This window comes from Perca fluviatilis, chromosome 21 (assembly GCF_010015445.1).
Source record: "Perca fluviatilis chromosome 21, GENO_Pfluv_1.0, whole genome shotgun sequence".
In the NCBI taxonomy this organism is placed as follows: domain Eukaryota; kingdom Metazoa; phylum Chordata; class Actinopteri; order Perciformes; family Percidae; genus Perca; species Perca fluviatilis.
In genome coordinates this window covers 6,723,642-6,748,948 of record NC_053132.1, presented here as the reverse complement: position 1 = coordinate 6,748,948, position 25,307 = coordinate 6,723,642, and the positions used below count along the sequence as shown (strand labels likewise).

Here is a 25,307-nt window from a genome sequence, read left to right as displayed (position 1 = left end):
TGGGGACAGAGCCTTCTCCAGAGCAGCTCCCAGGCTCTGGAACTCCCTCCCCCAAGAGATCCGCACCTCTGAGTCCCTCACCATCTTCCAGTCCCGCCTCAAGACCCATCTCTTCACCTCAGCCTACCCATAGTCCACCTGCCCCCCTCCCTTTTTCATCTGTATCTTGTTTTGTTCTACTTGTTTTGTTTGCTCGTTTTGTTTTGTTATGTTTTTATAATCTACCCTGCCCTGTAAAGCGACTTTGAGTCCATGAAAAGCGCTATATAAATTCAATTTATTATTATTATTATTATTAAGGCTGTTTGACCAAATTAAGATTTACGTAAGGGCATCTTAAAGCAACCCAAAGCTCTAAGAGGAACATCTAGGTCACTGAGCACCTGGGGAGCCTGGCTATGTAGGCACTTATATACAAGTTTAAGATTTGCAAAATTATTACACTTAATTGAAATGTAACATATTTAATTTCTTGAGAACATGGCAATGATGAGAGCTTATCGGCTTCCTGTCCAAATTTTTAATTGCTTGATTGTATATCATCATAAGAGGCGTTGTTATTGTAGGTGCTGCTTGTGGAGAGGTTACACGATAACTTAGATGTGAAAAGATCATAGCGTGCATGAAAGTAATTGCAGCTTAAGTATGTGGTGTTAGTTAAGTATGTAAGTACGTTGCAATAGTTGAGTTACAATAAGTCAACGTTGACTTTTGCTATCACACGGGACACGTCGCCTGACTTTTTCATACAAACGTGACTAAAAAAAATATCAAATTCTTGATACATTCTTGTAGTTTCTATATTTCTGTTGCATACCTCAAAACAAAAACGTTAACTTTCTCCCCATTACCTCATTGGGTTATATTGTATTATCACTACCCTGTGTAAATGGTAAATGATGGAAACTAATGTGTACTACGACTGTCTGTTCCCTCTCTCCTGACATTACTTTTCCTTTTGTTGCTCTGATGGAACGATAAAGAAAACAGACAGACACTTTGACCGGGCACTTTAGAGTACACTGCTCATTTCAAAGTAATGGCACTCTGAGCAAGCAGTTTTCTTATACTGAGTCAACAGTCCTTCAGAGAGAAGAGTCCTTTTAGAGGTAATCAGTGAAATTTCTCCTTGACACAAGACAAACTCTTGATTGACTGTAAAACCACATCAATCTCGAAAGATTTAATTTAGTAAAGTATTGTAAATATTTATTTTCCAAGAAACTACAACTTGCTTTAATTTAAAAAAAGATACTAAGATTAGTTTTTAGCTTAATCCTCCTTTGTTGCATTTTTCATACTGTGAGAATCTCCTTTTATAAGCACATTTCTGTAACTGGTTACAAATCAAAGTCGATCCAGCCCCAGGTAGACGCGTCCAACTGAACAGCTTGGCTGGCTGGTCTTCCCAGATCCCCTCTGTGATAATAAACCCTCTCATATGACAGTGAAGTCCATTGAGCACCTCATGCCGAGCAGCCTCAGCAGTTTTAAGTGGGCAGAGTGATTACGGGAGGAAGTGAGCCAAAAACGTTGGAACTGCCACCTGGCGAGGACTGACACAGTGTCAATGTCACCTGAAGTCTGTGGCGGCAACGGTTAATACTGCTCCAGCTAACTACTGGGCCACATTGATCTGTAACATCCCACTCACTCATCGACATAATATTTTATATTATATATATACAGTGCCTTGCGAAAGTATTCGGCCCCCTTGAACGTTTCGACCTTTTGCCACATTTCAGGCCTCAAACATAAAGATATAAAACTGTAATTTTTTGTGAAGAATCAACAACAAGTGGGTCCCAATTATGAAGTGGAACGAAATTCATTGGCTATTTCAAACTTTTTTAACAAATAAAAAACTGAAAAAGTGGGCGTGCAAAATTATTCAGCCCCTTTACTTTCAGTGCAGCAAACTCTCTCCGAAGAAGTTCAGTGAGGATCTCTGAATGATCCAATGTTGACCTAAATGACTAATGATGATAAATAGAATCCAGCTGTGTGTAATCAAGTTCTCGTATAAATGCACCTGCTCTGTGATAGTCTCAGAGGTCCGTGTAAAGCGCAGAGAGCATCATGAAGAACAAGGAACACACCAGGCAGGTCTGAGATACTGTTGTGGAGAAGTTTAAAGCCGGATTTGGATACAAAAAGATTTCCCAAGCTTTAAACATCCCAAGGAGCACTGTGCAAGCGATAATATTGAAATGGAAGGAGTATCAGACCACTACAAATCTACGAAAACCCGGCCGTCCCTCTAAACTTTCAGCTCATACAATGAGAAGACTGTTCAGAGATGCAGCCAAGAGGCCCATGATCACTCTGGATGAACTGCAGAGATCTACAGCTGAGGTGGGAGACTCTGTCCATAGGACAACAATCAGTCGTATACTGCACAAATCTGGCCTTTATGGAAGAGTGGCAAGAAGAAAGCCATTTCTTAAAGATATCCATAAAAAGTGTCGTTTAAAGTTTGCCAAAAGCCACCTGGGAGACACACCAAACATGTGGAAGAAGGTGCTGTGGTCAGATGAAACCAAAATCGAACTTTTTGGCAACAATGCAAAACGTTATGTTTGGCGTGAAAGCAACCACAGCTCATCACCCTGAACCACACCCATCAAACCACGTCAAACATGGTGGTGGCAGCATCATGGTTTGGGCCTGCTTTTCTTCAGCAGGGACAGGGAAGATGGTTAAAATTGATGGGAAGATGGATGGAGCCAAATACAGGACCATTCTGGAAGAAAACCTGATGGAGTCTGCAAAAGACCTGAGACTGGGACGGAGATTTGTCTTCCAACAAGACAATGATCCAAAACATAAAGCAAAATCTACAATGGAATGGTTCACAAATAAACATATCCAGGTGTTAGAATGGCCAAGTCAAAGTCCAGACCTGAATCCAATCGAGAATCTGTGGAAAGAACTGAAAACTGCTGTTCACAAAACCCTATCCATCCAACCTCACTGAGCTCGAGCTGTTTTGCAAGGAGGAATGGGCAAAAATGTCAGTCTCTCGATGTGCAAAACTGATAGAGACATACCCCAAGCGACTTACAGCTGTAATCGCAGCAAAAGGTCGCGCTACAAAGTATTAACTTAAGGGGGCTGGAATAATTTTGCACGCCAATATTTTAGTTTTTTATTTGTTTAAAAGGTTTGAAATATCCAATAAATTTCGTTCCACTTCATGATTGTGTCCCACTTGTTGTTGATTCTTCACAAAAAATTACAGTTTTATATCTTTATGTTTGAGGCCTGAAATGTGGCAAAAGGTCGAAAAGTTCAAGGGGCGAATACTTTCGCAAGGCACTGTATATATATATATATATATATATATATATATATATATATATATATATATATATCTCATTATGTGTGTGTATTTTGCACAATGACAGAAAAACTTTAAAATGTAGTTTTCCATGTACTGTAGAGGGAATTATGTCTAAAATAAGGCCCTAAGGCCTATCAAATCTGACTCCAATTTATTAATTCCCGCGCCTTCTTACATCGGACTTAAGTTTACCAGAACACAACTATCAATCTGAGACCAAGAGTTCAGTTAAGCAAAGTTTACCGAGTCCAGCATAAAAGTACATACAAGTACAGGCCAAAAGTTTGGACACACCTTCTCATTCAATGTGTTTCTTTATTTTCATGACTATTTACATTGTAGATTCTCACTGAAGGCATCAAAACTATGAATGAACACATATGGAATTATGTACTTAACAAAAAAGTGTGAAATAACTGAAAACATGTCTTATATTTTAGATTCTTCAAAGTAGCCACCCTTTGCTTTTTTTGATAACGCTGCAATCCCTTGGTGTTCTCTCAATGAGCTTCATGAGGTAGTCCACCTTTTGGCAGATAAACACATCTACAAATTGCAGTTGCTGGTTGTGTCTAGCTCCGTAGCCAGTGTCACGGAGCTAGACACAACCAGCAACTGCCGCTTGGATTTTTGCATAATCCTAGTGCCTTCCAGGCAGAGCTACCTGGAAGGAGAGGTAAGGGGCTTAAATCACAGATAAACTCGGATTTCATTGTTCTATCGCACTATAGACTTAGTTCAAAATACTTCTATTGATAATATGATTTATTGATGAAGTAGCATTGATCACTTTTAGGGGTTGGGGAGCAGGGTCATTTTGTCCCTACCGGGGATAAAGGTAATTCAGCAGCGGTGCTGTGCCTAAGAACGTACTGTATATAACTTCTGTAACTATGTTAATCCTGTGTACGCATCATGCAGTTGGAAGATTTAAATAAAGCATGGAAAATGTGTGTGATTACAGTCCAGTCTGGTGGAGAAGCATGTGGAGCGTATCCTGGGCCTGGAGTCAGCTCTGAGGCAGAGGGAAAACTCCCTGCAGAAACTCAACATGCAGCTGCACAGCAAAGACATGCAGTACCTGCAGCTGCACGCTGGACCGGACCAACACAGTGAGTGGCTGTCAATTCTCATTCAGGATGTAGATCTATAGTCGAGATGTGCCGGTTCTACTGTAAAGAAATTCTGATGGCAACAATACAGCCAACAATTTCTTTTACAATCATTACTGTGATTATCGCCACAATAATCGTAGCATGAGATTTTAAAAACCGGCACATCCCTATTTATATATCTATAAATACAACATTCAGAGGGTTGCTTGGATATTTTATTCTTTTGATAGTTACTGTAAAATTAACATTTTAATATCAACCAGTCGTTATCTCTGTTAGTCACGAACCACTCATCTTTTCTCTGTATCTTTAATCAAATCCAACAATCTGGCCAGAAAAGCATTTTCAGTTGAGGTCAGGTGAATCTTCGGCCTGTTGGAGAGAACCAGTTGGAACATTTTGTTCCAACTCCTCAGTCACAGTCGCAGAAAAACCTCCGAATCAATGTGGCTGCAAGTGACTGAAACTCAGAACATTTGTTTGTGCCTGGTACTATAAATTTGAGGATTTCTCCGTATTATTCAGCCTGTTCCATCTGTACAGCCAAGTTATCTCTATTGTAATTAGACTGCATTACCAAATGCTAGAAAACCTGTGAGATAATTTGACTTATTATGACGCAAATTCAGTCCTGTATCAGATGCTTCAAACAAGGCGGGTCACTCCACTGCTTTAACTGCATTTATGAGAGAAAAAGCATGCGATTAAAACCTTAAACCACATATGATTTTGGACTATAAAGCCTCACCAAGTCAGCAGATTCCCTCATTTTGAGACAGCAGCACAGAATTCAAGATAAAATATGCAGTCCACCGCAGTTGTAGAAGAGATTGTGTTCAACTTGAGCTGTTCTTGAGTCAGTAGATGCTAAACTCTGCTCCCTTCAACGACATGGGCGGCTGACTGAAACCTGGAAGAAATGTGTCACCGCCACCTCAACAGATGCCTCTAACTGATGGTATAGCTTGATGAAGAGGAGGTATAATTCTGCATCAAGCTCTCGTCTTTAATGAAAAAAGGGGTGTATTATCTTTTTTTTTTTATTCCTTAAATTTGTTTGAGTTTGCAAGGTTGTATTGTTGATTAGTAGCTGTGTTTGTGTGTGTGAATGTGAGGAAATAGCCACATACAGTATGTGTCCACTTGGGACTGCACACCCGGGTGAGGAGGCAGTAGGAGCTGGGATATAAAAGATGATGCACTGTTACATTGTCTTCTGGCTCAAGGACTTGAGTCGGTGTGAGCAGAGCTGAATCACTAACATGCCCACACAGATCACATCACCCAGGTACGAAATGAAAGATGCTGCCCTTGGAAGAAGTCAGCTCTTCTGCTCTTTCATACTCATCTACTGTACAACAACCGTGGACAGCAGAACGCTGAATTAGTCAGGGCTAAAAGCGATTCAATTCAATTGTATTTATGGTGTCAAATCATGACAGAAGTTATGACAGGATACTTTACAGGTAGACCACACTCTAATTTACAGAGACCCAACAATTCTCCCCCAAGAGCAAGCATTTGGTGCGACAGCTGCGGGAAAAAAAAAACCTTCCTTTTAACAGGCAGAAAGTTCGGACAGAACATGGCTGTTGAAATGCAAGCAATGAAAATGAAGGGTTTTGTTCACTTTTACATCTTCTCTCTCTTTCCTCCCAGTGCTGGACTGTCCAGCTTTAACCCTTCAGAGCTCCCGCAGCCTGGACGCCCTGTCCGACCTGAAGCTGCAGCGGCTGGAGGCCGAGCTGGAGGGGGCGCGGCACGAGGCCCAGGGGGCATGTCAGAGGGAAGAGGAGCTGAAGGGGGAGTGCGAGAGAATGAAGGAGGAGATGAGGATGCTGCAGAACAGCCAGAGGGACAGGGTCAGTGTTAGTTTGTTTTAGAGTGCTTGGGGTGCCACATGAGTGGAGTGTACTGTGCCTGGACATTTAAAATTATGTAAAGAACACTGTCAGAGACACAACTGACCCCAAAATAATATCTTGTGATGGATTCTCGTGAATGTCCTAATTGATTTGTGAACAAGTGTTAAGAGAAATGTAAATGTCAACATCTATGTCCAGAATATTGATATTGGACGATTCTGCAAAAACAAACAAAACATAAAACAGATTATATTTAAAGACATCATTATCCCATAATTTTTTCTCCCATTTTGGAATGGTATCTTCATGGTTGATTGCACTTATTGTAAATTTGCTTTGGATAAAAGCATCAGCCCAGTGAATGTCATGTAAAAGACAACATTGTTCAGATTGAACGTTGACATTTGATGTAAATTGCTTGCTGCAGAATCGTCCAATATGAAAAGAATTCCTAGGGATTCTGGGTTGCTCATACTTACAGTGGTAGTCATCCTATAACAGAGCATATCCAAGATAAACAGCGTTATTCAAACAGCTTTAAAGCACCGGGGTGGGGGATGTATTCCCGGCTCCAGTGGGACATAAAACCCTGACCTTGCCAGTGTAGTGTCAAGCTGTAGGCATTGAGCTATGTAGGGACTAAAATCCCAACATATCAGTGTCAGAGTCCAGCTCTACCCAGGATGTGACAGAGGACTGAATATGCTATAGTTTATTCCATTAGTGCTGAAATCAATATTGTACCTAGTTAGTAGGGGTGAAGAAAAAAAAAAAAAACGAAAATCGTATGCATCGTGATCTTCTTACAGCTGATTTACATTTTATGCCACATCAGAGCATCTCATTAGTCACTAAAACGACAACACAATCTCAACTTTTCAAATGCAGTTAGCTCTATCTGTTTTGGTAATAGTGCAAAATATGAGGGCTTCTGGGATGACTTCACATACACACATAATGCCATAAAAAAAAGGTCCACAGTGGCACACACACACACACACACACACACACACACACACACACACACACACACACACACACACACACACACACACACACACACACACACACACACACACACACACACACACACACACACACCTTGAATAATAATTATCAATAGACCCGTTTTCACCCACGTCCACTTCATTTCTGATGAGGTTACCTTCAAACATGTTGCCTTGATGGGCTCTTGCTGTCAGATTTTGTCCAATATTCTACCAGCACCTGCATACTAATCTAATTTCACGCTCTACTTCGGCAGGAAATGACTTCTCCGTGCAAGCAGTGTGATGTGGAGTGGATAAAGAAGGTGGGAGATGAGCAGTAAGTGACCACAGCCAATCTTTTTTGGGGGGGGGGGAGGGGGGTCGGGGAAGGTAGTTATGTCAGGAAGAACAGATATTGGTTAAGGAGCATCATCTATGGCAACATCAGAGAAAAGAAAGAGCAAAAGGAGAAATTATTCACTAAAAGCTGCTCCTCATCTAAATCTATATTCTCCGGCTGTGATGACCTCCAGGGGCCTCATTAGAAACTAGATGAGCTCGCCATCGCTGGCTAACTGTATTCAAATGCAGCATTACTAAATGAGCCTTATTCTTGGAGCACAAAAACTGTATTTACCATGTACTGAAGTATACAGTACAGGCCAAAAGTTTGGACACACCTTCTCATTCAATGAGTTTCTTTATTTTCATGACTATTTACATTGTAGATTCTCACTGAAGGCATCAAAACTATGAATGAACACATATGGAATTATGTACTTAACAAAAAAGTGAGAAATAACTGAAATCTTATATTTTAGATTCCTCAAAGTAGCCACCCTTTGCTTTTTTTGATAACGCTGCAAACCCTTGGTGTTCTCTCAATGAGCTTCATGAGGTAGTCACCTGAAATGGTTTTACCTTCACAGGTGTGCTTTGTCAGGGTTAATTAGTGGAAGTTTTTCCCTTATTAATAAAAAAGCAAAGGGTGGCTACTTTGAAGAAACTAAAATATAAGACATGTTTTCAGTTATTTCACACTTTTTTGGTAAGTACATAATTCCATATGTGTTCATTCATAGTTTTGATGCCTTCAGTGAGAATCTACAATGTAAATAGTCATGAAAATAAAGAAACGCATTGAATGAGAAGGTGTGTCCAAACTTTTGGCCTGTACTGTATGTGCATTCAACTGCAACACCATTGCTTCTGCATTAAACTTTTGCTGATTTGGCAAGAGATTAGACTGAGCAGTAGGGGGCAGTGTGAGCACAGTGTAGGACGCCTTCCTGTCCACTTCCTCATCTCTATGAGGCATTAAGTCCAGTTTTGTCTATGCATTCTCTGTCTTATGCTTCCACACCTGAAATTTACAAAAAGAGCAATAGTGAGCATTCCATCTGAACTGTTTCCACTCATTTCTCTGCCACTTTACAGCCAAAGAGATAAACTTGTGCTGAGAGGAAAGAATGTAGCTTATCATCTTATTGCACCAGGCATCACATTACTGTTTACAAGGTGTTACAGGTAAGAAAAGAAGTAAAAACCACAGCAAGTTGGGCAGATGACTCCCACACAGTGAAACCCCAAGAGCGTTTCGATGGGGAACAAACTGAAAGTAAATGGTGCGGCAGCGAAGAGGCTGAGTTTGTATTGAGTGTGTGGTGAAAGCCTACTGCTTTTTCCAGACCACGGTCACCTTTTGGTTTTACTCAACAATATCACTTACTCCTACTGAAGAGCTGTGATGCCTTGACTCCGTTTCCTGGTGCTTTTTCTTGTAATTGGGTTCATTTAGTGTAAACTGAACAGATTAATATGGAAGATTTTTCATGTGCTGTGGACAGTGATGGAAGTGAAATTGTTCAGATCCTTTACTTCAGTAAAAATACTACCACACTGTGAAAATACTCCACTACAAGTAAAGGTCCTGCAATTAAAACCTTACTTACATCTAAGTAAAAGTATGTATCAGCAAATGTACTTTTAAAAAGGTCCAGTGTGTAACGTGTTTAGTTGTTCATTATCAAAATCTGTGTTGCCCGTTCACAAACTTGTCCTTTTTCATGACTATTTACCACCACCATCAATTTCAAGTATTCCTTTTGGCTTGAAATTTTACATTTGCATTTGCATGAACTGGGGTAGACGCTCCATATTCATGCGCCATCTTGAAATACGTTAGCCGGTAAGGGACATACAGGACATGTTCTGCCTTTTGCGTTTTCGCTGTCACATGATAAACTCACAGGTGCTGCTAATGCTGCTAACGGGTATCGTAGCTTCCTGGCCCCCAGCAAGTTTGAAGAAGGAAACATGGAGGACCACACGTATTCAAAATCCAAATTTCAGGAACAGAAGTCTTCTTCTTTGCCCAGAAAAAGAAAAAGGAGATTGAAAAGACCAAGAGACCGGAGGCTACCGTAGTTGTAATACATACTTTTTAACTGCGTGGTGCGAGAGAGTTGATTGCGATTTATGATCTAGATGGGAGAAATTTCTACACATTGGACCTTTAAGTCTCAGTGCAGTAAAATGTTCCCTGTCAGAGTTTTCCCATTATATCTGATGTTTCTGGATTAATATTCCTGCTGCATTCATGTTTCATTTTCCTGCTGTAGATGTTTAAGGTTGTGTTCATTTTAACTCCTTTATATACTGTTGGCTAGTTTAAACTACAGCAATGCATCATATTCTATAAGATCATCATATGTTTGTGCGTCGCTGTCCTGTGAGAACCACGTATCTCTAAAAAGTTTTAAAACTTTTCATGGTGTCAGAAAAACAGCCCTGCTTTCACCTTTGTGTCGATACATTTTCCAGCTGATCCAAGAGGCTTTTTTAAGACTTCATGTAACTTAAGAAGTAGTAGTAGAATTGTCTCAACACATAAAAGGACACTTCATCCTACAATGTATCACAAATATCCAACATTTTTCAACAGTTTTCACTGGACAGGAAGGGGATGAAAAACTGAAACTGAAAAGTAACCAAAACTGTCAGATGGCTGAATGCTATTTACCTCTGAGAGGAGAGTAATAGAGTAGAACTATAAAGTTGCATATAATGGAAAGACTCAAGTAAAGTACCTTAAAGCGTAACTCTCACCAAAATGCAACCTAGGGTCTTTTTGTAAATGTATGCGAGTCAAACGTTTGTTTAAAAGCATATTTAGGATGGAAGCGCCACGTTTTTCGGTCAAATGGCCTTTTGAATGGGAGTGCTAGGCGCACTCAGTGTTGTAGCCTAATGTAACAAAGTACAAATACTTTCACGAATTTTCACGTATCTGTACTTTACTTCGTTAATTATATTTCCGGAAACTTTTACTTTTACTCCACTACAGTTTCTAAATAAAATGTATAGTTTTACTCCACTACATTCCCCCTAAGCATCTTAGTTACTCGTTACTACAAAATAAAATCAGAAGTCATTTGTTACACTGGCAACAAGCAGGTTTGGCGAATCATTGCTCCTAAATTGCTAAGATAATGCACCCTCCATTCCATTTTGTGACCTAATGCCTGTTTGTTGCCAAGCGGCAAAAAATAAAAAAATAAAAACATAGGCCAACACTAAAGAAGAAGAGGAGGAAGCATAATGACTGATAGTGTCATGGAAGCACCTGGTGCAGGCTCTGCCGCCATGGTAACAGACGATGACCACCCCGACAACAGTGGTGATGAAGATAACATTACACCCCTTTGGCCATAAAGTTCATAATCAACATTTTTTTACTTTTACTTCTAATACTTAAGTACATTTAATATCAGAAAATTACTTTTGATACTTAAGTACCTTAAATATTATCTACGTTAAGACTTTTGCTCAAGTAATATTCTAAAAAGGAGACTTTTACTTCTACCAAAGTCATTTTCTGGTAAGATACTTGTACTTTTACTTTAAGTATTGCTTTCGAGTACTTTATACAAGACTGGGCGCACTTTCGTGCTAGCCTCAAAATAGCTATTTTTAAAACACTAAGAAGGCTCGACACAACATGACATTTTTCTCGAGGTATCACCAGGGGCTCTACACCTTAACTACACCGGTCCACAAGGGATCTACGAAATCTGTGGCTACTTGTTTTGATATCGTTTTGACTGCCGAGGTGGTAGCGGCCGGAAACAACAAGAGCTACGGTGAGTTGTTCAAAAACTTTTTTAGTAAACTCTGGGTCCACAAACAATGTTGTCAACGCTTTCGTTAAGGTGTAGAGCCCCTGGTGATACTTCGAGCAAAGTTTCATGTTGTGTCGAGCCTTCTTAGTGTTTTAAAATAGCTATTTTGAGGCTAAAAGTGCCCCTACCACTCCCATTCAAAAGGCTATTTGACCGAAAACGAGAATACAGTAAATCTTAAAAGTGACGCTTCCGTCCTAAATATGCTTTTAAATGAAAGTTTGACTCGGGTAGATTCACAAAAAGACCCTAGGTTGCATTTTGGCGAGAGTTACGCTTTAAGTAACTGTACTTTCACATTGTTCCCCTGGCTGTGGAGCACATTAACCCCAGCTTTGTCCTAATAATCATCAGCACTTTAGGAGAGTCTGTTGGAGGAAATTGCTGGTATTTAAAAATGGAGGCTTTTGTCAGTAACTTCATTTCATTGTGATACTTTTAAAGCTTCTCCTGTACACTGAAACTGTTGATATACCAGCAATTCAATTGATCGATTCATGAAAGTTTCACCTAAAAAACAAAACAAAAAGAAATTGATCTTGTTTGTTCTCGTTTTGAAAATGTTTCTGTTTCATAAGAGCTGTCTAATCCTAGAACCTGTCACAGTTTTCATGACTACATTTGTGGATTTTCATGTGCCTCACTCATAACTAGCAATACGTAAATGAGCTGCCCTCACCAACCACAAGCCACACGGCTATAGATGTTGGCAGCCACCTGGCAGTAACCCCCCCCCTCTTTAATTCAGTAGAGTGACTGACTAATCCCTCTTCAGCTTTCATAAAATATGAGCAGTTTCCAATAAATCACGACAGACCTGATGATTTTAAATTGATCTCCCATTTCTTGTTGGAAATTTGAGAAAAAAAAAAAAAGTTTAGAAAACTTTATTCTGCCTGAAATAGAGCCTGGCTTTTAAAACCAAGTGCACTTTTTGGAAATCCATTTTTGAACATTTTAATTGCAAATCTAGCCCCAAAGGTAGCAAAGCTTAACACAATGAATGTTTTGGCGCACTATGACTTGTGTGTGAGGACAGTTTGACACCTCTCTGTGTTCGGCTGAAAGTGCTTCATGCGAGGGTGAAAAGCCCCCACCATTTAACACCTGCCCTCCATGAGGCAGGAGGCTTGCAGCGAAGACCCAAATTCAGTTTGTTCATTTCTTTTAAGTAGGCTACAATGAACATTTCTTTTTCCAGAAAGCACAACCACACAGTGACAAGTTAACAAGAATATTTGGGATCGACACATCGCCCTTACCACCATGTATTTACCTGTTAGACCCCCCCCCCCCCTCCCTTGAAAAGGAAAATGTATTATTACTTTAAGTTGTAGCTAACAGAGGAGCTCAGATCACGCAGGCAGCTGCAGTGACAGCTCATTCTTTGAAAGGTCGGATCACAGGTCAGATTTCTGCCCACACGCTCTTCAATTCATCTCCCACAAACGCACATTTAAAAAACGTTTTATCTGATCAATTCAGCGGCACGTATCTTTCATCAATGCTGCATCTGCATTATCACACCCCTCCTACGCACGGTACTGTACATTGTGCAGTATGTTCGCGCATACAAAGTGAAGAAAAGGGAAACAAGAACCGGCGCGTGCAAATTTCTGAACTTATTTTTAGACATGGCAGAGAAAACAAACAAACACGGGACCTCTTTTCAAAACACTTTCTAAAGTTGAATTGAATGAAAATGATTGAGAAACTCGGTTAAACGCGTGTGCACTCGTGCGCAGATGTTCACACGTCTGCCTTACTACGCAAGGGCCGGGAGCGAGAGGTGTTGCAGCCTGACCCGGACCTCTGACACAGATTGTCAAAACACACAAGCAAAATTGAAAAGTGAGATAGTAGTAAGTGTGAAAAAGGAAGAGGGGCATGAATCTTAACTGGCAAGAAATTCAGTATACAGCTGCGATTAGAAAGAAAGAAGTCAAAGGAGAGCTGGAGATGAGGGTCACCGGGAGTAGAGCGGATAAATGTATTTTTCTGGGAACTCTCACATTATAGCCTACTACATGCTCCACCCACCATGCCAGTAAGTAACGCAATAGTTTTTGTTTTCCTACTGATGCAGTAAAATGTATGTATACGTTTGCAGGAGATTTTAGATGATTGTGAATCACTTCAATGTAAAGCACCAGGTTCCACCGACTTTTACCACAAAGAAGGATGTTGTTTGTTCTAAGGTGGGGGGTTAAAGGGGGTTTGGTGCCCCACTCTGTTTGAGTCATAGAAGAGTTGGTGGAAAACTAGGTGGGCCACTCGCAAAAGCCAACTAACCAGTGGAAGTTATGACTTATTTTCAGTTGTTTATTTTTTTTAAATTGTGAGCTTCCTTGAAATGGAGTCTCAAACTTTATTTTAAATGATTTTGGGATGATGAACGTGTAGCACCGTGTCGTGGGAACAATGTGTGAAGAAGCATCACAGCAAGCATGTTTTTCAGTGCACGTCTTTGCAGATATATGGAAATGTAAAAAAGAATTAGATTGTAGTTCAGAGGAAAAAATTATCTACCGCTACTTGTACAAAAATATGCAGTGCAAAGACTCAGTTAGTGCGCGGGTGTTTGTTTTATTTGCTGTGTAGGCAGGATACATATGGGTTTTCTTTTCTTTTTGCTGGTGCTGCATTGAAATCTATTCCTATTTATGTAAAAATCCCCAGGATATGCAAACGTGTTTTTTATCTGTCACAATCTTAATGGAGGAATGAGCTGAGTCAAATTCTCATCAACAAAGAGGATAAACATGGTTATCAGATCTGAGCCTGGCAACGATCTGGCACTTTGGTAACTGTATCGTTCCATTCATCATGAGTGGCAGGTGTTAAAGTTGACTGAACCTTTGCCCTCATAAGAGGTTTTTTTTTTAAGAACCCACGCAAAAAGGCAATTCATTAAAAACATTGAAAAAAGTTAAGAAAAACATCGCAAAAACGTTAAAATGCTACTTAAAAAAACAGAAACCTTTTGTAAAGGAAAGAGAGGATAGAAGGGCAAGATGGTTTTTGATGAGTATTTAAGGTTCAGTGCAGTGTCAAAGTCTAATATCCTGTGAATACATTTGTTATTGCACTTATGAAACTAATCAGACCTCTGAAAGGTCTAGATACAAGAAGTTGACTCAGGCTGGCAAGATAAAACTGATTATCTTAACAGATTTGAAGTTAGATTTGTGACTTTCACGTCTCGCCAGTCGCGCAATTAACATTCTAATCTACCGCTGTCAGTGCTGAAATGAGTGAATTTCAGGTCAAGACTGGGGAGTTTACAAAAATTGGTTAGACATTTGAGATAACGGACACCTTATCAGATTTGAGGGCAGATGCATGGCGTCGGCAGTGACTAACTACTATAGTTGCTTCTCTCTATACTGAAAAAAAAAAAATCCTCCTCCTCAACCTACAGATCTCTCTGCTATTAACCACATACTGATCACTGATCACCAATTATCCCATCTAAGCTATCGAATACATGCTTCAAGACACACGGAGATTATTCCTAATATCTACTTGTATATTTCTTGCCTGACAGTAATTTATATTGTCGGACTCAGATCAGTTTCGAGCTAATGATTTGACTCAAAGTCAGCTCGTTGCCATGGTTAGAAGACACAGAAGCCAAAAAAGACACAGCTTTTGTTTACGGTTCTCGGAGAGAGAGTTGCTCCGTCAGTGCGGCCCCTGGGAGAGTCATGACACATCTTGCATTAAATGGTGCGATTTTATGCACTTCAAATTATGCGCCGTGACTTGCACTCTAAAAATATAAAGCATGTAAGCCTCTCAATTAGCCGGGCGGATTTGTGAGGCTGTGTCAGTGCTGCAGAGCTCATTCAGTTTGAAGAGGAGATGGAGACGCGTGTGGATTTGTGATGCACTTCCATAAATCTTACAATATTAAATAAAGACTCTGATTAACTTCCATCCATGGTATATATTTTGATTACCTAAAGCTGGGGTAGGCAGTTTTTTGTATCATTGGGCATAGAACTAGACGTCTGCAGCTCCTCTTGGCTCTGATTTCAGGCTTTGGAAAATCTAGGTCGTGACGGGAGAATTTGGCCAATCACAGGTCATTTCAGAGAGAGGACGTTCATATTATACATATGATACATGATACATATATACACATCTCTGATTTGATACAGCTACATACCCCCACCCGTAGTCTGAGATCATTAGGTCAGATGCTATTAGTGGTTCCCCACACTCATTTTAAAACTAGAGGGGATCGGTCATTTCCAGCAGTGGCTCCTAGGCTGTGGAATGACTTGCCTCTCTCGCTACGTTGTGTGGATTCTGTCGAATCTTTTAAAAAGCAGCTGAAGACTGCTGTTCAAGCAGGCTTTTACTTCGAGTGGGTTTATGGTTGTTTGTTATGTTTTCTATTTGTATTTCAATTTGCTTGTATTGTGACTTCTTGTGTTGTATTGCATTTTATTGTGAAGCACTTTGTGATTTTTATCCGTGAAAGGTGCTATACAAATAAACTTTACTTACTTTACATATTGGCTGTTCTACAAAATGCAGATGCACATGTGCCCCCCCCGTCAGATGGTAAAAAACCTAAATAAATGCCTTAAAATCCTGCAGAAGAAGTTGCTATTCCGGCATTGGCAACAACTGCAGACACTGCAAAGCAGTGCCCAAAAAAAAGGAAGACAGACTTATTAAAAAAAATCTAACAATAAAATAAAGTCTGGCAATAAACGCAATAAAACGCATGTCAGTATCGATGAAGCGTTTTAGAGATGGAGAGAAAATGTTTTGTATTAGTTTAGCCTTCTGCTAACCGTAGCCAAAGTCTCAGCTAATTCAAGTTCATGTAGCGAGCTAGAGCCTCGTACGGCTTGTCTCAAAAGGGCTTTACAAAGAAAACATGATGGTAATTCTCATAGAATTGCCGCCATATAACGGCATCAGGATCCTAGTCAGAACAGGGAATGACTAGAACTCGTACAGGATACTGTATGAAAGGAGGGGCTGGCGTTTTTCAATTCTGGCGTTTTTTTTTTTGCCTTTTCCAGAAAACTGCCATCCCCAGCTTTGAACAGATTACAGTTTTAAGACATTAACATTCCACCAGCATTGTGATATTCTGTAATGACAATTATTATGATAATTACATAATTGCCTCCCTTCCTCCTTCCCGCAGGGTGAACTTGGCTCTGGCCTACACAGAGTTAACAGAGGAGCTGGGACGCCTCCAAGCGCTGAGCTCCAAGCAGACGGAGATCCTGAGGAAAGCATCACATGAGCAGGCTAGTCCAGGTTAGCATGTAAAACACTGTATATAAAAAATGTGGAAATCCTGGGTCACTATCACCACAGTCCCTCAGTGGTGGAGGATGTATTTAGTTCCTTGAGTAAAAGTAGAAATACCACACTGTAAAAATACGTAATTATAGGTAAGTCCTGCATTCAAAAAGAAAGTATGCAAAATAATCAAAAATGTACATGCCCGCCATTAGTGTTCCACTTTTATATTATTGAATTATACTCTCCAAGTGCTAAGGAGCGAGGTACAGCATCTCTTGGACCTTTACCAATTTGCCTATAAAAATGGCAGGGGTACAGACGATGCCTGTACGCTCTATCTTAAAGCACCTTGAAAATCCATCAGCTTAAGTTTTATTATTACTTATGGACTTCAGCTCTGCATTCAATTGTATTCTCCCTCATACACTGTTATGTAAATTACAACAGATGGAGGTGAACCCCTTCATTATTAGATGGTATGGTTCTTTTCTGACAGACAGGTAGCAGCAGGTAAGAGTCAACTCTACTCTTTCTGATACTCTGAACATAAGCACAGGTGCCCCTCAAGGCTGTGTAAGCTCTCCTTTATTTTTTATAATATACACAAATGATTGCAGAAACATCTATATAGAAATAACCACATTATTACATTTTCAGATGATACGGCCATCTACTTACAAAAGATTCAGACATTGCTATCTATAAACAGGAGATAGAGGAGGTAGTGAAGTGGTGCAACAGGCATAACCTGCCGCTTAATGTAAATAAAACCAAAGAAATGATTTTTGCCCCCAAGTCTATATGCACACTCCAAATTGAAGGTGTACTTGTTGAGCAGGTAAAAACATGTAAGTATTTAGGCATACAATTAGACTGTCAGTTGCAGTGGTCCCATCAAGTGGAGCATGTTTGCTCAAAGATAAGTCAGTGTCTATATTTTTTAAGACAACTTCGAGTTCATGGAGTGGAAAAAGATATCATGCTACTGTTTTACAAGGCAGCCATTGAATCTATTGTTAGTTATTGCATTATGGCTTGGTTCGGTAACCTTCCCATTAAATTAAAATCCCAGCTCCAAAACTTGATAAAAAGGGCTGGAAAAAAAATTGGCCAAATGCCACCAACTCCTATTCAGGAGCTCTTCGAGGAGGCAGTGAGGAAACAGGGTCTCAAAATCACCCACGACCCAAATCACGTCCTGTATAGTGAGTATGAGCTGATGCCTTCGGGCAGAAGGTACAGGTTACCAAACTGCAAACTTAACAGGTATACAGTACATTCTCATTTGTGCCGATTTCAATCAAATTAATGAATAATAAGACATACGATGTGTATGTGTGTATTGGCTGCAGTGATGTATATGTGACTAATACTACTAAATAATATTTGTGGTACTTATGGCTATAGGATGTGCAATGCCTGATGGTGCAATATTTTTATATATAAATATGCTATGTTATATTTGATATGGTATTATGCAATTGGGCATTTTGCAATACATAAGTTATTGACCACGGCATGAGTTAACGGGAAATGTGCAATCAATATCAAAATGAAGTGCAATACGAGGGGGAGAATGTGTTGTGGGTTCTCTTCTGCTCTTCTGTGATTGTGAGAAAAGGTAGGGGGTGTTGTGTGAGGTGTATTAGATGTTCATTGAAGCATTGGATGAGATAATGTATGATTATGTTACTATGTAGGTTAACTGTATGTTTATGTGCGATTTCTCTCGAATGCCCAAGATGAATTTGAGACAATAAAGGCTTATCATGTTTTGCATATCAAATCTATAAGCAAGGTAACTAATACATGTGGTGGAATAGAAAATACAATATATCCATCTGTGTGGAGTAGCATGACATTTAAATACTCAAGTACAAGTACCTCAAATTTGTACTTAAGTACTGTTAAGTTTCATTCCACCACTGAGATAAAATAGTTCAATTTTCTTTTTCGATAGATGCAGGTATGTTTTTAAATTAAATAAATACTTTAAATACATGACTGTAGGTCTCTATAGTTCTACATGTGCTGTCTAATGACGTAAAACAAAGAACTTCTGGTTGTGATTTGAGATGGAAACTAACATACAAAGCAGCGTACAAGTACTAAACAGTAGCAACACCTTTCCCTTCCTGCACACACAGTCACACACAGTGCGTAGTCTACCTACCACAAACCAAATAGCATCACACGCATTGCTTTTACTTAGCTGTAGATAGTCCAAACTGGAAAAGGATGTTGCATAAATCAATAAATTACTGTGCATTTTAAAGCAGCCAACAGTGGGGAGAACACACAAAAACCCCAACCTGCGTTTCACTTTTCCCGAAAGTCGTGTTGTTTCACATTAATCTAGAAAATGTGACTTAAGTGGCACTTCTGCGTAATTAGTTACAGGATCGTGTGGCTGATACAATTGCCTCTTGGCTATCTTTAACAACAAAACAAATATTTTTCGTGAATTGCTGAAATAATCAGAGAAGTGGGAATTTGTGTGGAGCCATATACACTCTCCTGGGTGTTATACTACAGAAGTAAATGTGAACTGAAGAGTCCCACTGGACTGTTTCCATCTCATTCAGAGGCTCTGAGAGTGCTTTGGAGCACAAACACCCCCCCTCCCCTTTCTCCTCAACCAACCGGCCATAAATGATGTTTCCTCTTTGATATGGGAAGTGGAGCTGAAGTGGTGACTGACTCATCAACATATCTTGTAATTACACAAAACTGTACAACTGTACAGATCTTTATCTTTTTATGAATATATAGAGGAACATAATGTGTATTTCTATTCATACCCTGATGCAGCATTTGTAGGAAGTTGTTTTTCCTTTTTTAAACTGCCATGAATGTCTTCTGATAAAATGCATATCGACTGTTTTGGTACAAAAGTGTTGTAGAAGCATCTTACACAACATGGCCAAAAGTATGTGGACACTTGAACAGTACACACATGTGCGGGTGTTGAACACCTTGTTCCAAAACCATCAACATTAATCTGCCACTATTCTGCTGTTAGTCTTTCCACCAGATGTTGAACCTGCTGCTGGGATTTTGTCGCATTCAGACATAAAAGCATTGGTTAGGTCCAACACTGATGTTGGGCGATCAGTTCTGGCTCACTGTTGGGTGTTGGATTGGGTTAAGGTCAGGGCTCAGTGCAGGCCAGTCAAGTTCATGAAGTTCTTTCACAACAAACTGGAACATTTCTTTATGGAGTTGGCTTTGTGCACAGGGGCATTGTCATGTCAAACCAGTAAAAGGTGAAACACAAACTGTTGCTACAAAGCTGAAATAACACTATTGTCTAAAATATAATTGTATTATAGAGAAGCATTAAGATGTCCTTTAATTAGAAGGAAGGGGTCTACCCCAAACCATGATGAACAGCCCCAGACCAAGAGTACACAAAAGTAAATGCACAAGTGTGTCCACATACTGTACTATTGGTCAGGTTACCAAACTTCTCTTCTAAATGTGTTTTTACACCATGTTTTTTTTTTCCCCTTCCCTCAGTCCAGCGCCACTCTCCAATCCACCACCAGCGCCACTCTCCAGTATCTCAGCGCCACTCGCCCATCTCCCAGCGCCACTCTCCGGTCCCACCTCCGCCACACCACTCCCCAATCCAGCAGAGGCGCTCACCAGTGCGCCTCTCTCCAGACATGCACCGCCGCTCACCCCTGCTGGACGTCAATGGCGGTCCGGCCTCTTACTCCTGCCGGCCACCCAGCCAGCACCTGAGGGCCAGCTTCCAGGGCCGTCGCAGTTACTCCGAGGTTGCTGATCCCTCCGCTTACCAGTGCCCACCCCGCTTCTCCCTGGACCCTGTTGCCACCCTGCCTAAGCCTCGGCCCTACATTGACGGCTACGCAAAACAGCAGCAACAACATGTGGGCTCTCCTCACAGCGGACTGCAGCACAGAGGCTCCCCGTCTCCCCATCAGGGTGGTGCAGGAGGAGACGGGGGCCTCGGGGAGAGCTCCATGCGCCACTCAAGAGAGATGCCATTCCCTCTGTCTGAGGTGGCCCACCTGCATTTTGAGCCCCCTCCTCCTTCCACACCGGCCCCCCAGCCCCCACAGTCCTCTGAAGATGAGGAGGAGTGGACCTGCCCGCATCCCATCAGCCCACCACGGACGCTGGGCGTGCTCTCTTCGGCAGTGCCCAGCGGCGTCATGAGAGGCCCAGCATCCTGCTCAGTCTTCCCCATCCCTCAGAGGTCTAACAACCTCAGCTGCCACCCGCAGCCGGGGTACATGTCAGCCGAGCACGCTCAGTCCTGGCCTTCAATCAATGTGAGTTCAAACAAAGTGTAAAACTCGATCACATCGACGTAAAAGAGATAGTATGGCTACGTGTTTCAGTGATTTTGAAACTATGAATTTGCAGCAGTGAAGCAATTTTTGGTTGTCACTTTGTCACAACTGTAGTTACTGTGGGAGTGCTGAGCTGCTTCACAGAAAATAGCTAATGAGCCTTTTGCACACTCGATGTCACAATCATCTAAAGACCTCTGTCTTTATCACATCTCTTTCTAGTTCCTTAAAAAGTAATTACTAAACAGAAACAGTTATTCGCTTCCTTTCTGAGCATGACAAGGTTGATATCAATCTAGTGTGTTTAGCCTAGCTTAGCGTAAAGGGGAAACTGCTCTGGCCAAATTGAAAATATACACCGAACAACATCTTTAGAGCATCTCGTTTGTTTAACCTGTCCAGTACATGAACAGAAAAACAACTATTGTGGTTGTAGAGTGAGACAGCGAGTGTCTGAACTATTTATTGGCAAACAACAACTGAATGCAAATATTGTGCACAGCTTTTTCAAAGTAGGGTTGCATAGTTTGGTACCATCGTGCCTGTGCAGAGACCAAAACAAGAACCTGTGCTCACCATACAAATCTGGCAACCCATGCTAGTGAAAAGACGGCACAAAGGGATTACTTGCTTTTACTCAAGAAATAACTCCAACGCTAACTTAAACACACAAGATAAATCATGTAAAAAAACTGCGTTTTTTTAACCTTAACTTTAACATTTCTCAGGTTAGAAAATGCCTTTATTTTTGTAAAAATGATTTAAACAGTTTTGAAAGGCACTAACCATTGCCTGAGTTAGACAGTACCCTAAATTAGCAGTTGCATGACATGATTATTGCATGTGTCTTGGATACATTTGTAAGTTTTTTCTTGTGGGGGTGACCCTGAATAATTGACTATTCAATCTAAGGAGCCTGATTCGACTACCAATCACACAGTCGAATCATCGCAGTGTCTGAAGATGTGGTTATGAAACAAAGGATCATTCCAGTCGGGCTCTATGGGGGTGCTGAATGTCTGACTAAATAATTTACATATCAGCCTGTTCATAATACTATAAATAACAATCAGAAATAAGGGTATTCATGTGGACAAAAATCAGAAGTGCGGGTACTCAGTACTGGTGAACTGGCCCATTACAGGCACTGGCACTGACTAATGATGTCATCCTGCTGATAGAACAGAAAACGCTTTTATGTGTCGTTCTGGAGGGCACTTCCATGTCGATCTTCTCATCTCCTTCTTGGATAGAAAGCAAATATAGTTCCCACGATGTTGAGACATTCCTCTGATAAATATTGTTCTTTCTAAATTTAACTGGATTACACAATGAATCAGTGCTTGGATGAGAGTTTCCACCTGGACTTACTACAAAGGTCTATTTCATGGCAAAACCCTGTTGTGTAAGTCTGAAGTGATCACTCACCAAGTAGTAATGTAATTTTGTCGCCTCCCACAGAATGACTAATACAATCCAGTGAAGATGTAGAAGATGTAGTGCTTTATCCTGATGTGTGTGTGTGTGTGTGTGTGTGTGTGTGTGTGTGTGTGTGTGTGTGTGTGTGTGTGTGTGTGTGTGTGTGTGTGTGTTGCCCTGCAGCTCTGGATGGAGACGGAGGAGAGCGACATGCGGAGCTGCCCTCTCTGCCAGCTGATATTCCCCATCGGTTACCCTGACGATGCCCTCATCAAGCACATTGACTCCCACCTGGAGAACAGCAAGATCTAATTGCCATGGAAACCAGCCCGCACACATCTGCGCTCTCCTCTTATAGATTAGGTAACAAGATTGGCAGGAGTGGCCAAACGGAAAGTCAAACATAGAATCACCAGTTAGCTGTGTGCGATGATCTATAGATAGGGATGCAAAATGGATGCAGGGGCCTGGTATATTTGGGAAGTACTTAAACCAGGGTCTCTCTTGGACTTCTGAGTCCTTTACCGATCGCCCTTCAGACAGCTCTGCCTGTATAATCCCTGGCTCTGGTTGCTGCTGTTTTGTTGTGAGTCTTGTGTGGTTTCAGACAGTTTCAGGTATCGTGTTGTTTTTCGCTTCACAGTGTAGTACACTTAGTTATAGCAAAGTAAGCCAAAGAAGAGGTACGAGAGGCACGCTGGCAGGTTCAGAGGGCTCTGCATGTCAAAAAGTTAGTTTCAGTGTGCATTGGTAAACGATCAGGGAGATCTGAGGCGTCCTTTCTGACAGACCATTCTCACCACTTAGCTTTAAATACTGTACGCTTGGACATTTTCTATCCCTCAAACAAAAACCACAGAAACACTATGTACACTATGTTGCAGAGGATTTTGTGGAGTAAGAGCAGAGGGCAGCCATCTGGTAGAAGCTGGCTTATTAAATTGATCTGACAGAATAGTTGTATGAGTGAAGATTTTAAGTTTTTGATGCTGAAGTGAGGAAAGAACAACACTGTGAAGGTATTCTGTATGGCCATCAGGGTTTGATGCCAGTTCACTTTCACTTCTCGAAAACAAGGTTTTCATGGCAGTTAAGAACGTATAAAACATTCCAGTCTCATATTTCATTTACCGACAAATCAAGCTGGAGAATATGAATGTGAAAGTGTGTTTGGATCAGCCTGATGGCGGTTTTATGATGATGCCCTGCAGGGCAGGGCGGTGGTGTTGATGCGAGTGAAGGGAAAGTTTTAGTCAGAATATACCTTTATGCTTGCGGCTTGTTCAAAAATCTAAATATCTTAGCACTTTAAGTTGGCAAAGCCTATACAATGTATCCGTTTTCAGTCCCAATATATATTTTCGATGTATAATTTCCTATTTATATTGTCGATCTGTAAGGCAAAAAAATATGAAGATATATTTTTGCAAATGTTAATGCACCACGTCTCATGTTGGTGTTTCTCCCATGTGCTTGCACACTGCTGTATATTAGAGGAGATGGAGGTCAAAATCCCACCTCATGGGATATTTTTCTGTACAAATTATCAAGTGGGATTCTCCTCGGTCTCCCTAAAGATCTGACCTTCAAACAGTTTGATGTCACGACTGCCCAGACCACCCAACAAAAAAAAAAAATTTAAAAAAAAAGAAAAGAAAAGAAAGAAAAAAGAAGACACTCAGCTGGCTGCATGAGATCAAGACTTCTGACCTGCTTTGAGAAAAAAAAGGCATAATTTCTAACTGTACTATATTTCTATCTTGGAGATCTGAGACAAAAAAACTTTATCTCCAAACAGCAAAATTATCTCTGCAGGGTTTCAACAATGACAATACTCTTCTTTTGATACATGGGTTTCATTTTTATCACAAGTGGAATCTTAACTTGAGATCTGCTTGTGGGACTTGAACTTCTTTTTGAAAAAGAGAAAAGAAAAAAAAACAACAAAAGTTATACTGATGTCAGCTAATCTGAGGCTTTCAGTTCCATGTGCAGTTTCTAATGTAGGGGATGTCCCTACACACCCACCCATGCATTTAAACTGGAAGTTACTGAGGAGATGAAATGTAGATTAGAGCACATAGGGCAGTGATTGTGGCAGCAGGATGTTGTAGGACATGTAAGGTTTCATGTCCAAGTACTCTTGAGCAACACATTGAATCCCTAAAAGCTCTGGATGCTCTGCTCTAGGCTATGACTTCTTATAAAAAAAAAAAAGGTAAAGAGTTTACCAACGGGGGGATGAGGCATATCAGATAAAAGGATAACTGGTGTATTACCACTTGGACCTTATTTTAGTGGGTTTGGACACTGGTTCTGTTGGTTATGATGATTGCTGAGATCTGGGACAGCACAGACATAGCTATTTGTACTTTGCTTTACATTTTGTCCAATAAAAAAGGTTTTGAGGAGGAAAATTAAATCGCTCCAACCTGTTAGCAAACGTGTTAGCTAATTAGCTTATCTCGGTCACTAACAGGACAATAGGTCCACACAGTTTATTTAAAGCAACACCAAAGCACTTTTCCTCTTCGGTTCCCACTACAGGTTGGAAGCGGAATTGTCCATTACCTCAGTCATTCGAACTACAGATCCGCTACCCTATGTGGCAAACTTGCGGTTATAGCCGATAGAGGGCTGCAAAGCGAATGCAGAAGTGCCGTTCACCCAGTTACGAGTTGATGAACCACTGAAACGATTTTGGAAACATTTTTTTAAAAAGGTACAAAAGAATCTTTGGTGTTGCTTTAAAAGAAGTATTTGTACCATTGACTCGAATGTCTGCAAACCATTCCTCCT

General features: G+C 40.7%; 1 protein-coding gene across 1 annotated transcript in view; it reads left to right on the top strand.

Moving 5' to 3' along the window:
• Positions 1-24,930, top strand: part of tbkbp1 (TBK1 binding protein 1) — a 67,614-nt gene extending 42,684 nt beyond the window's left edge. Inside the window, exons 5-10 of the mRNA XM_039787939.1 lie at positions 4,308-4,455; positions 6,118-6,320; positions 7,588-7,649; positions 16,664-16,779; positions 20,287-21,068; positions 22,692-24,930. Of these exons, the coding sequence (XP_039643873.1) occupies positions 4,308-4,455; positions 6,118-6,320; positions 7,588-7,649; positions 16,664-16,779; positions 20,287-21,068; positions 22,692-22,820 (1,440 nt within the window). The 3' untranslated portion in view covers positions 22,821-24,930. The remainder of the gene's footprint in view (positions 1-4,307; positions 4,456-6,117; positions 6,321-7,587; positions 7,650-16,663; positions 16,780-20,286; positions 21,069-22,691) is intronic.
• The last annotated feature ends 377 nt before the right edge of the window (positions 24,931-25,307 follow it).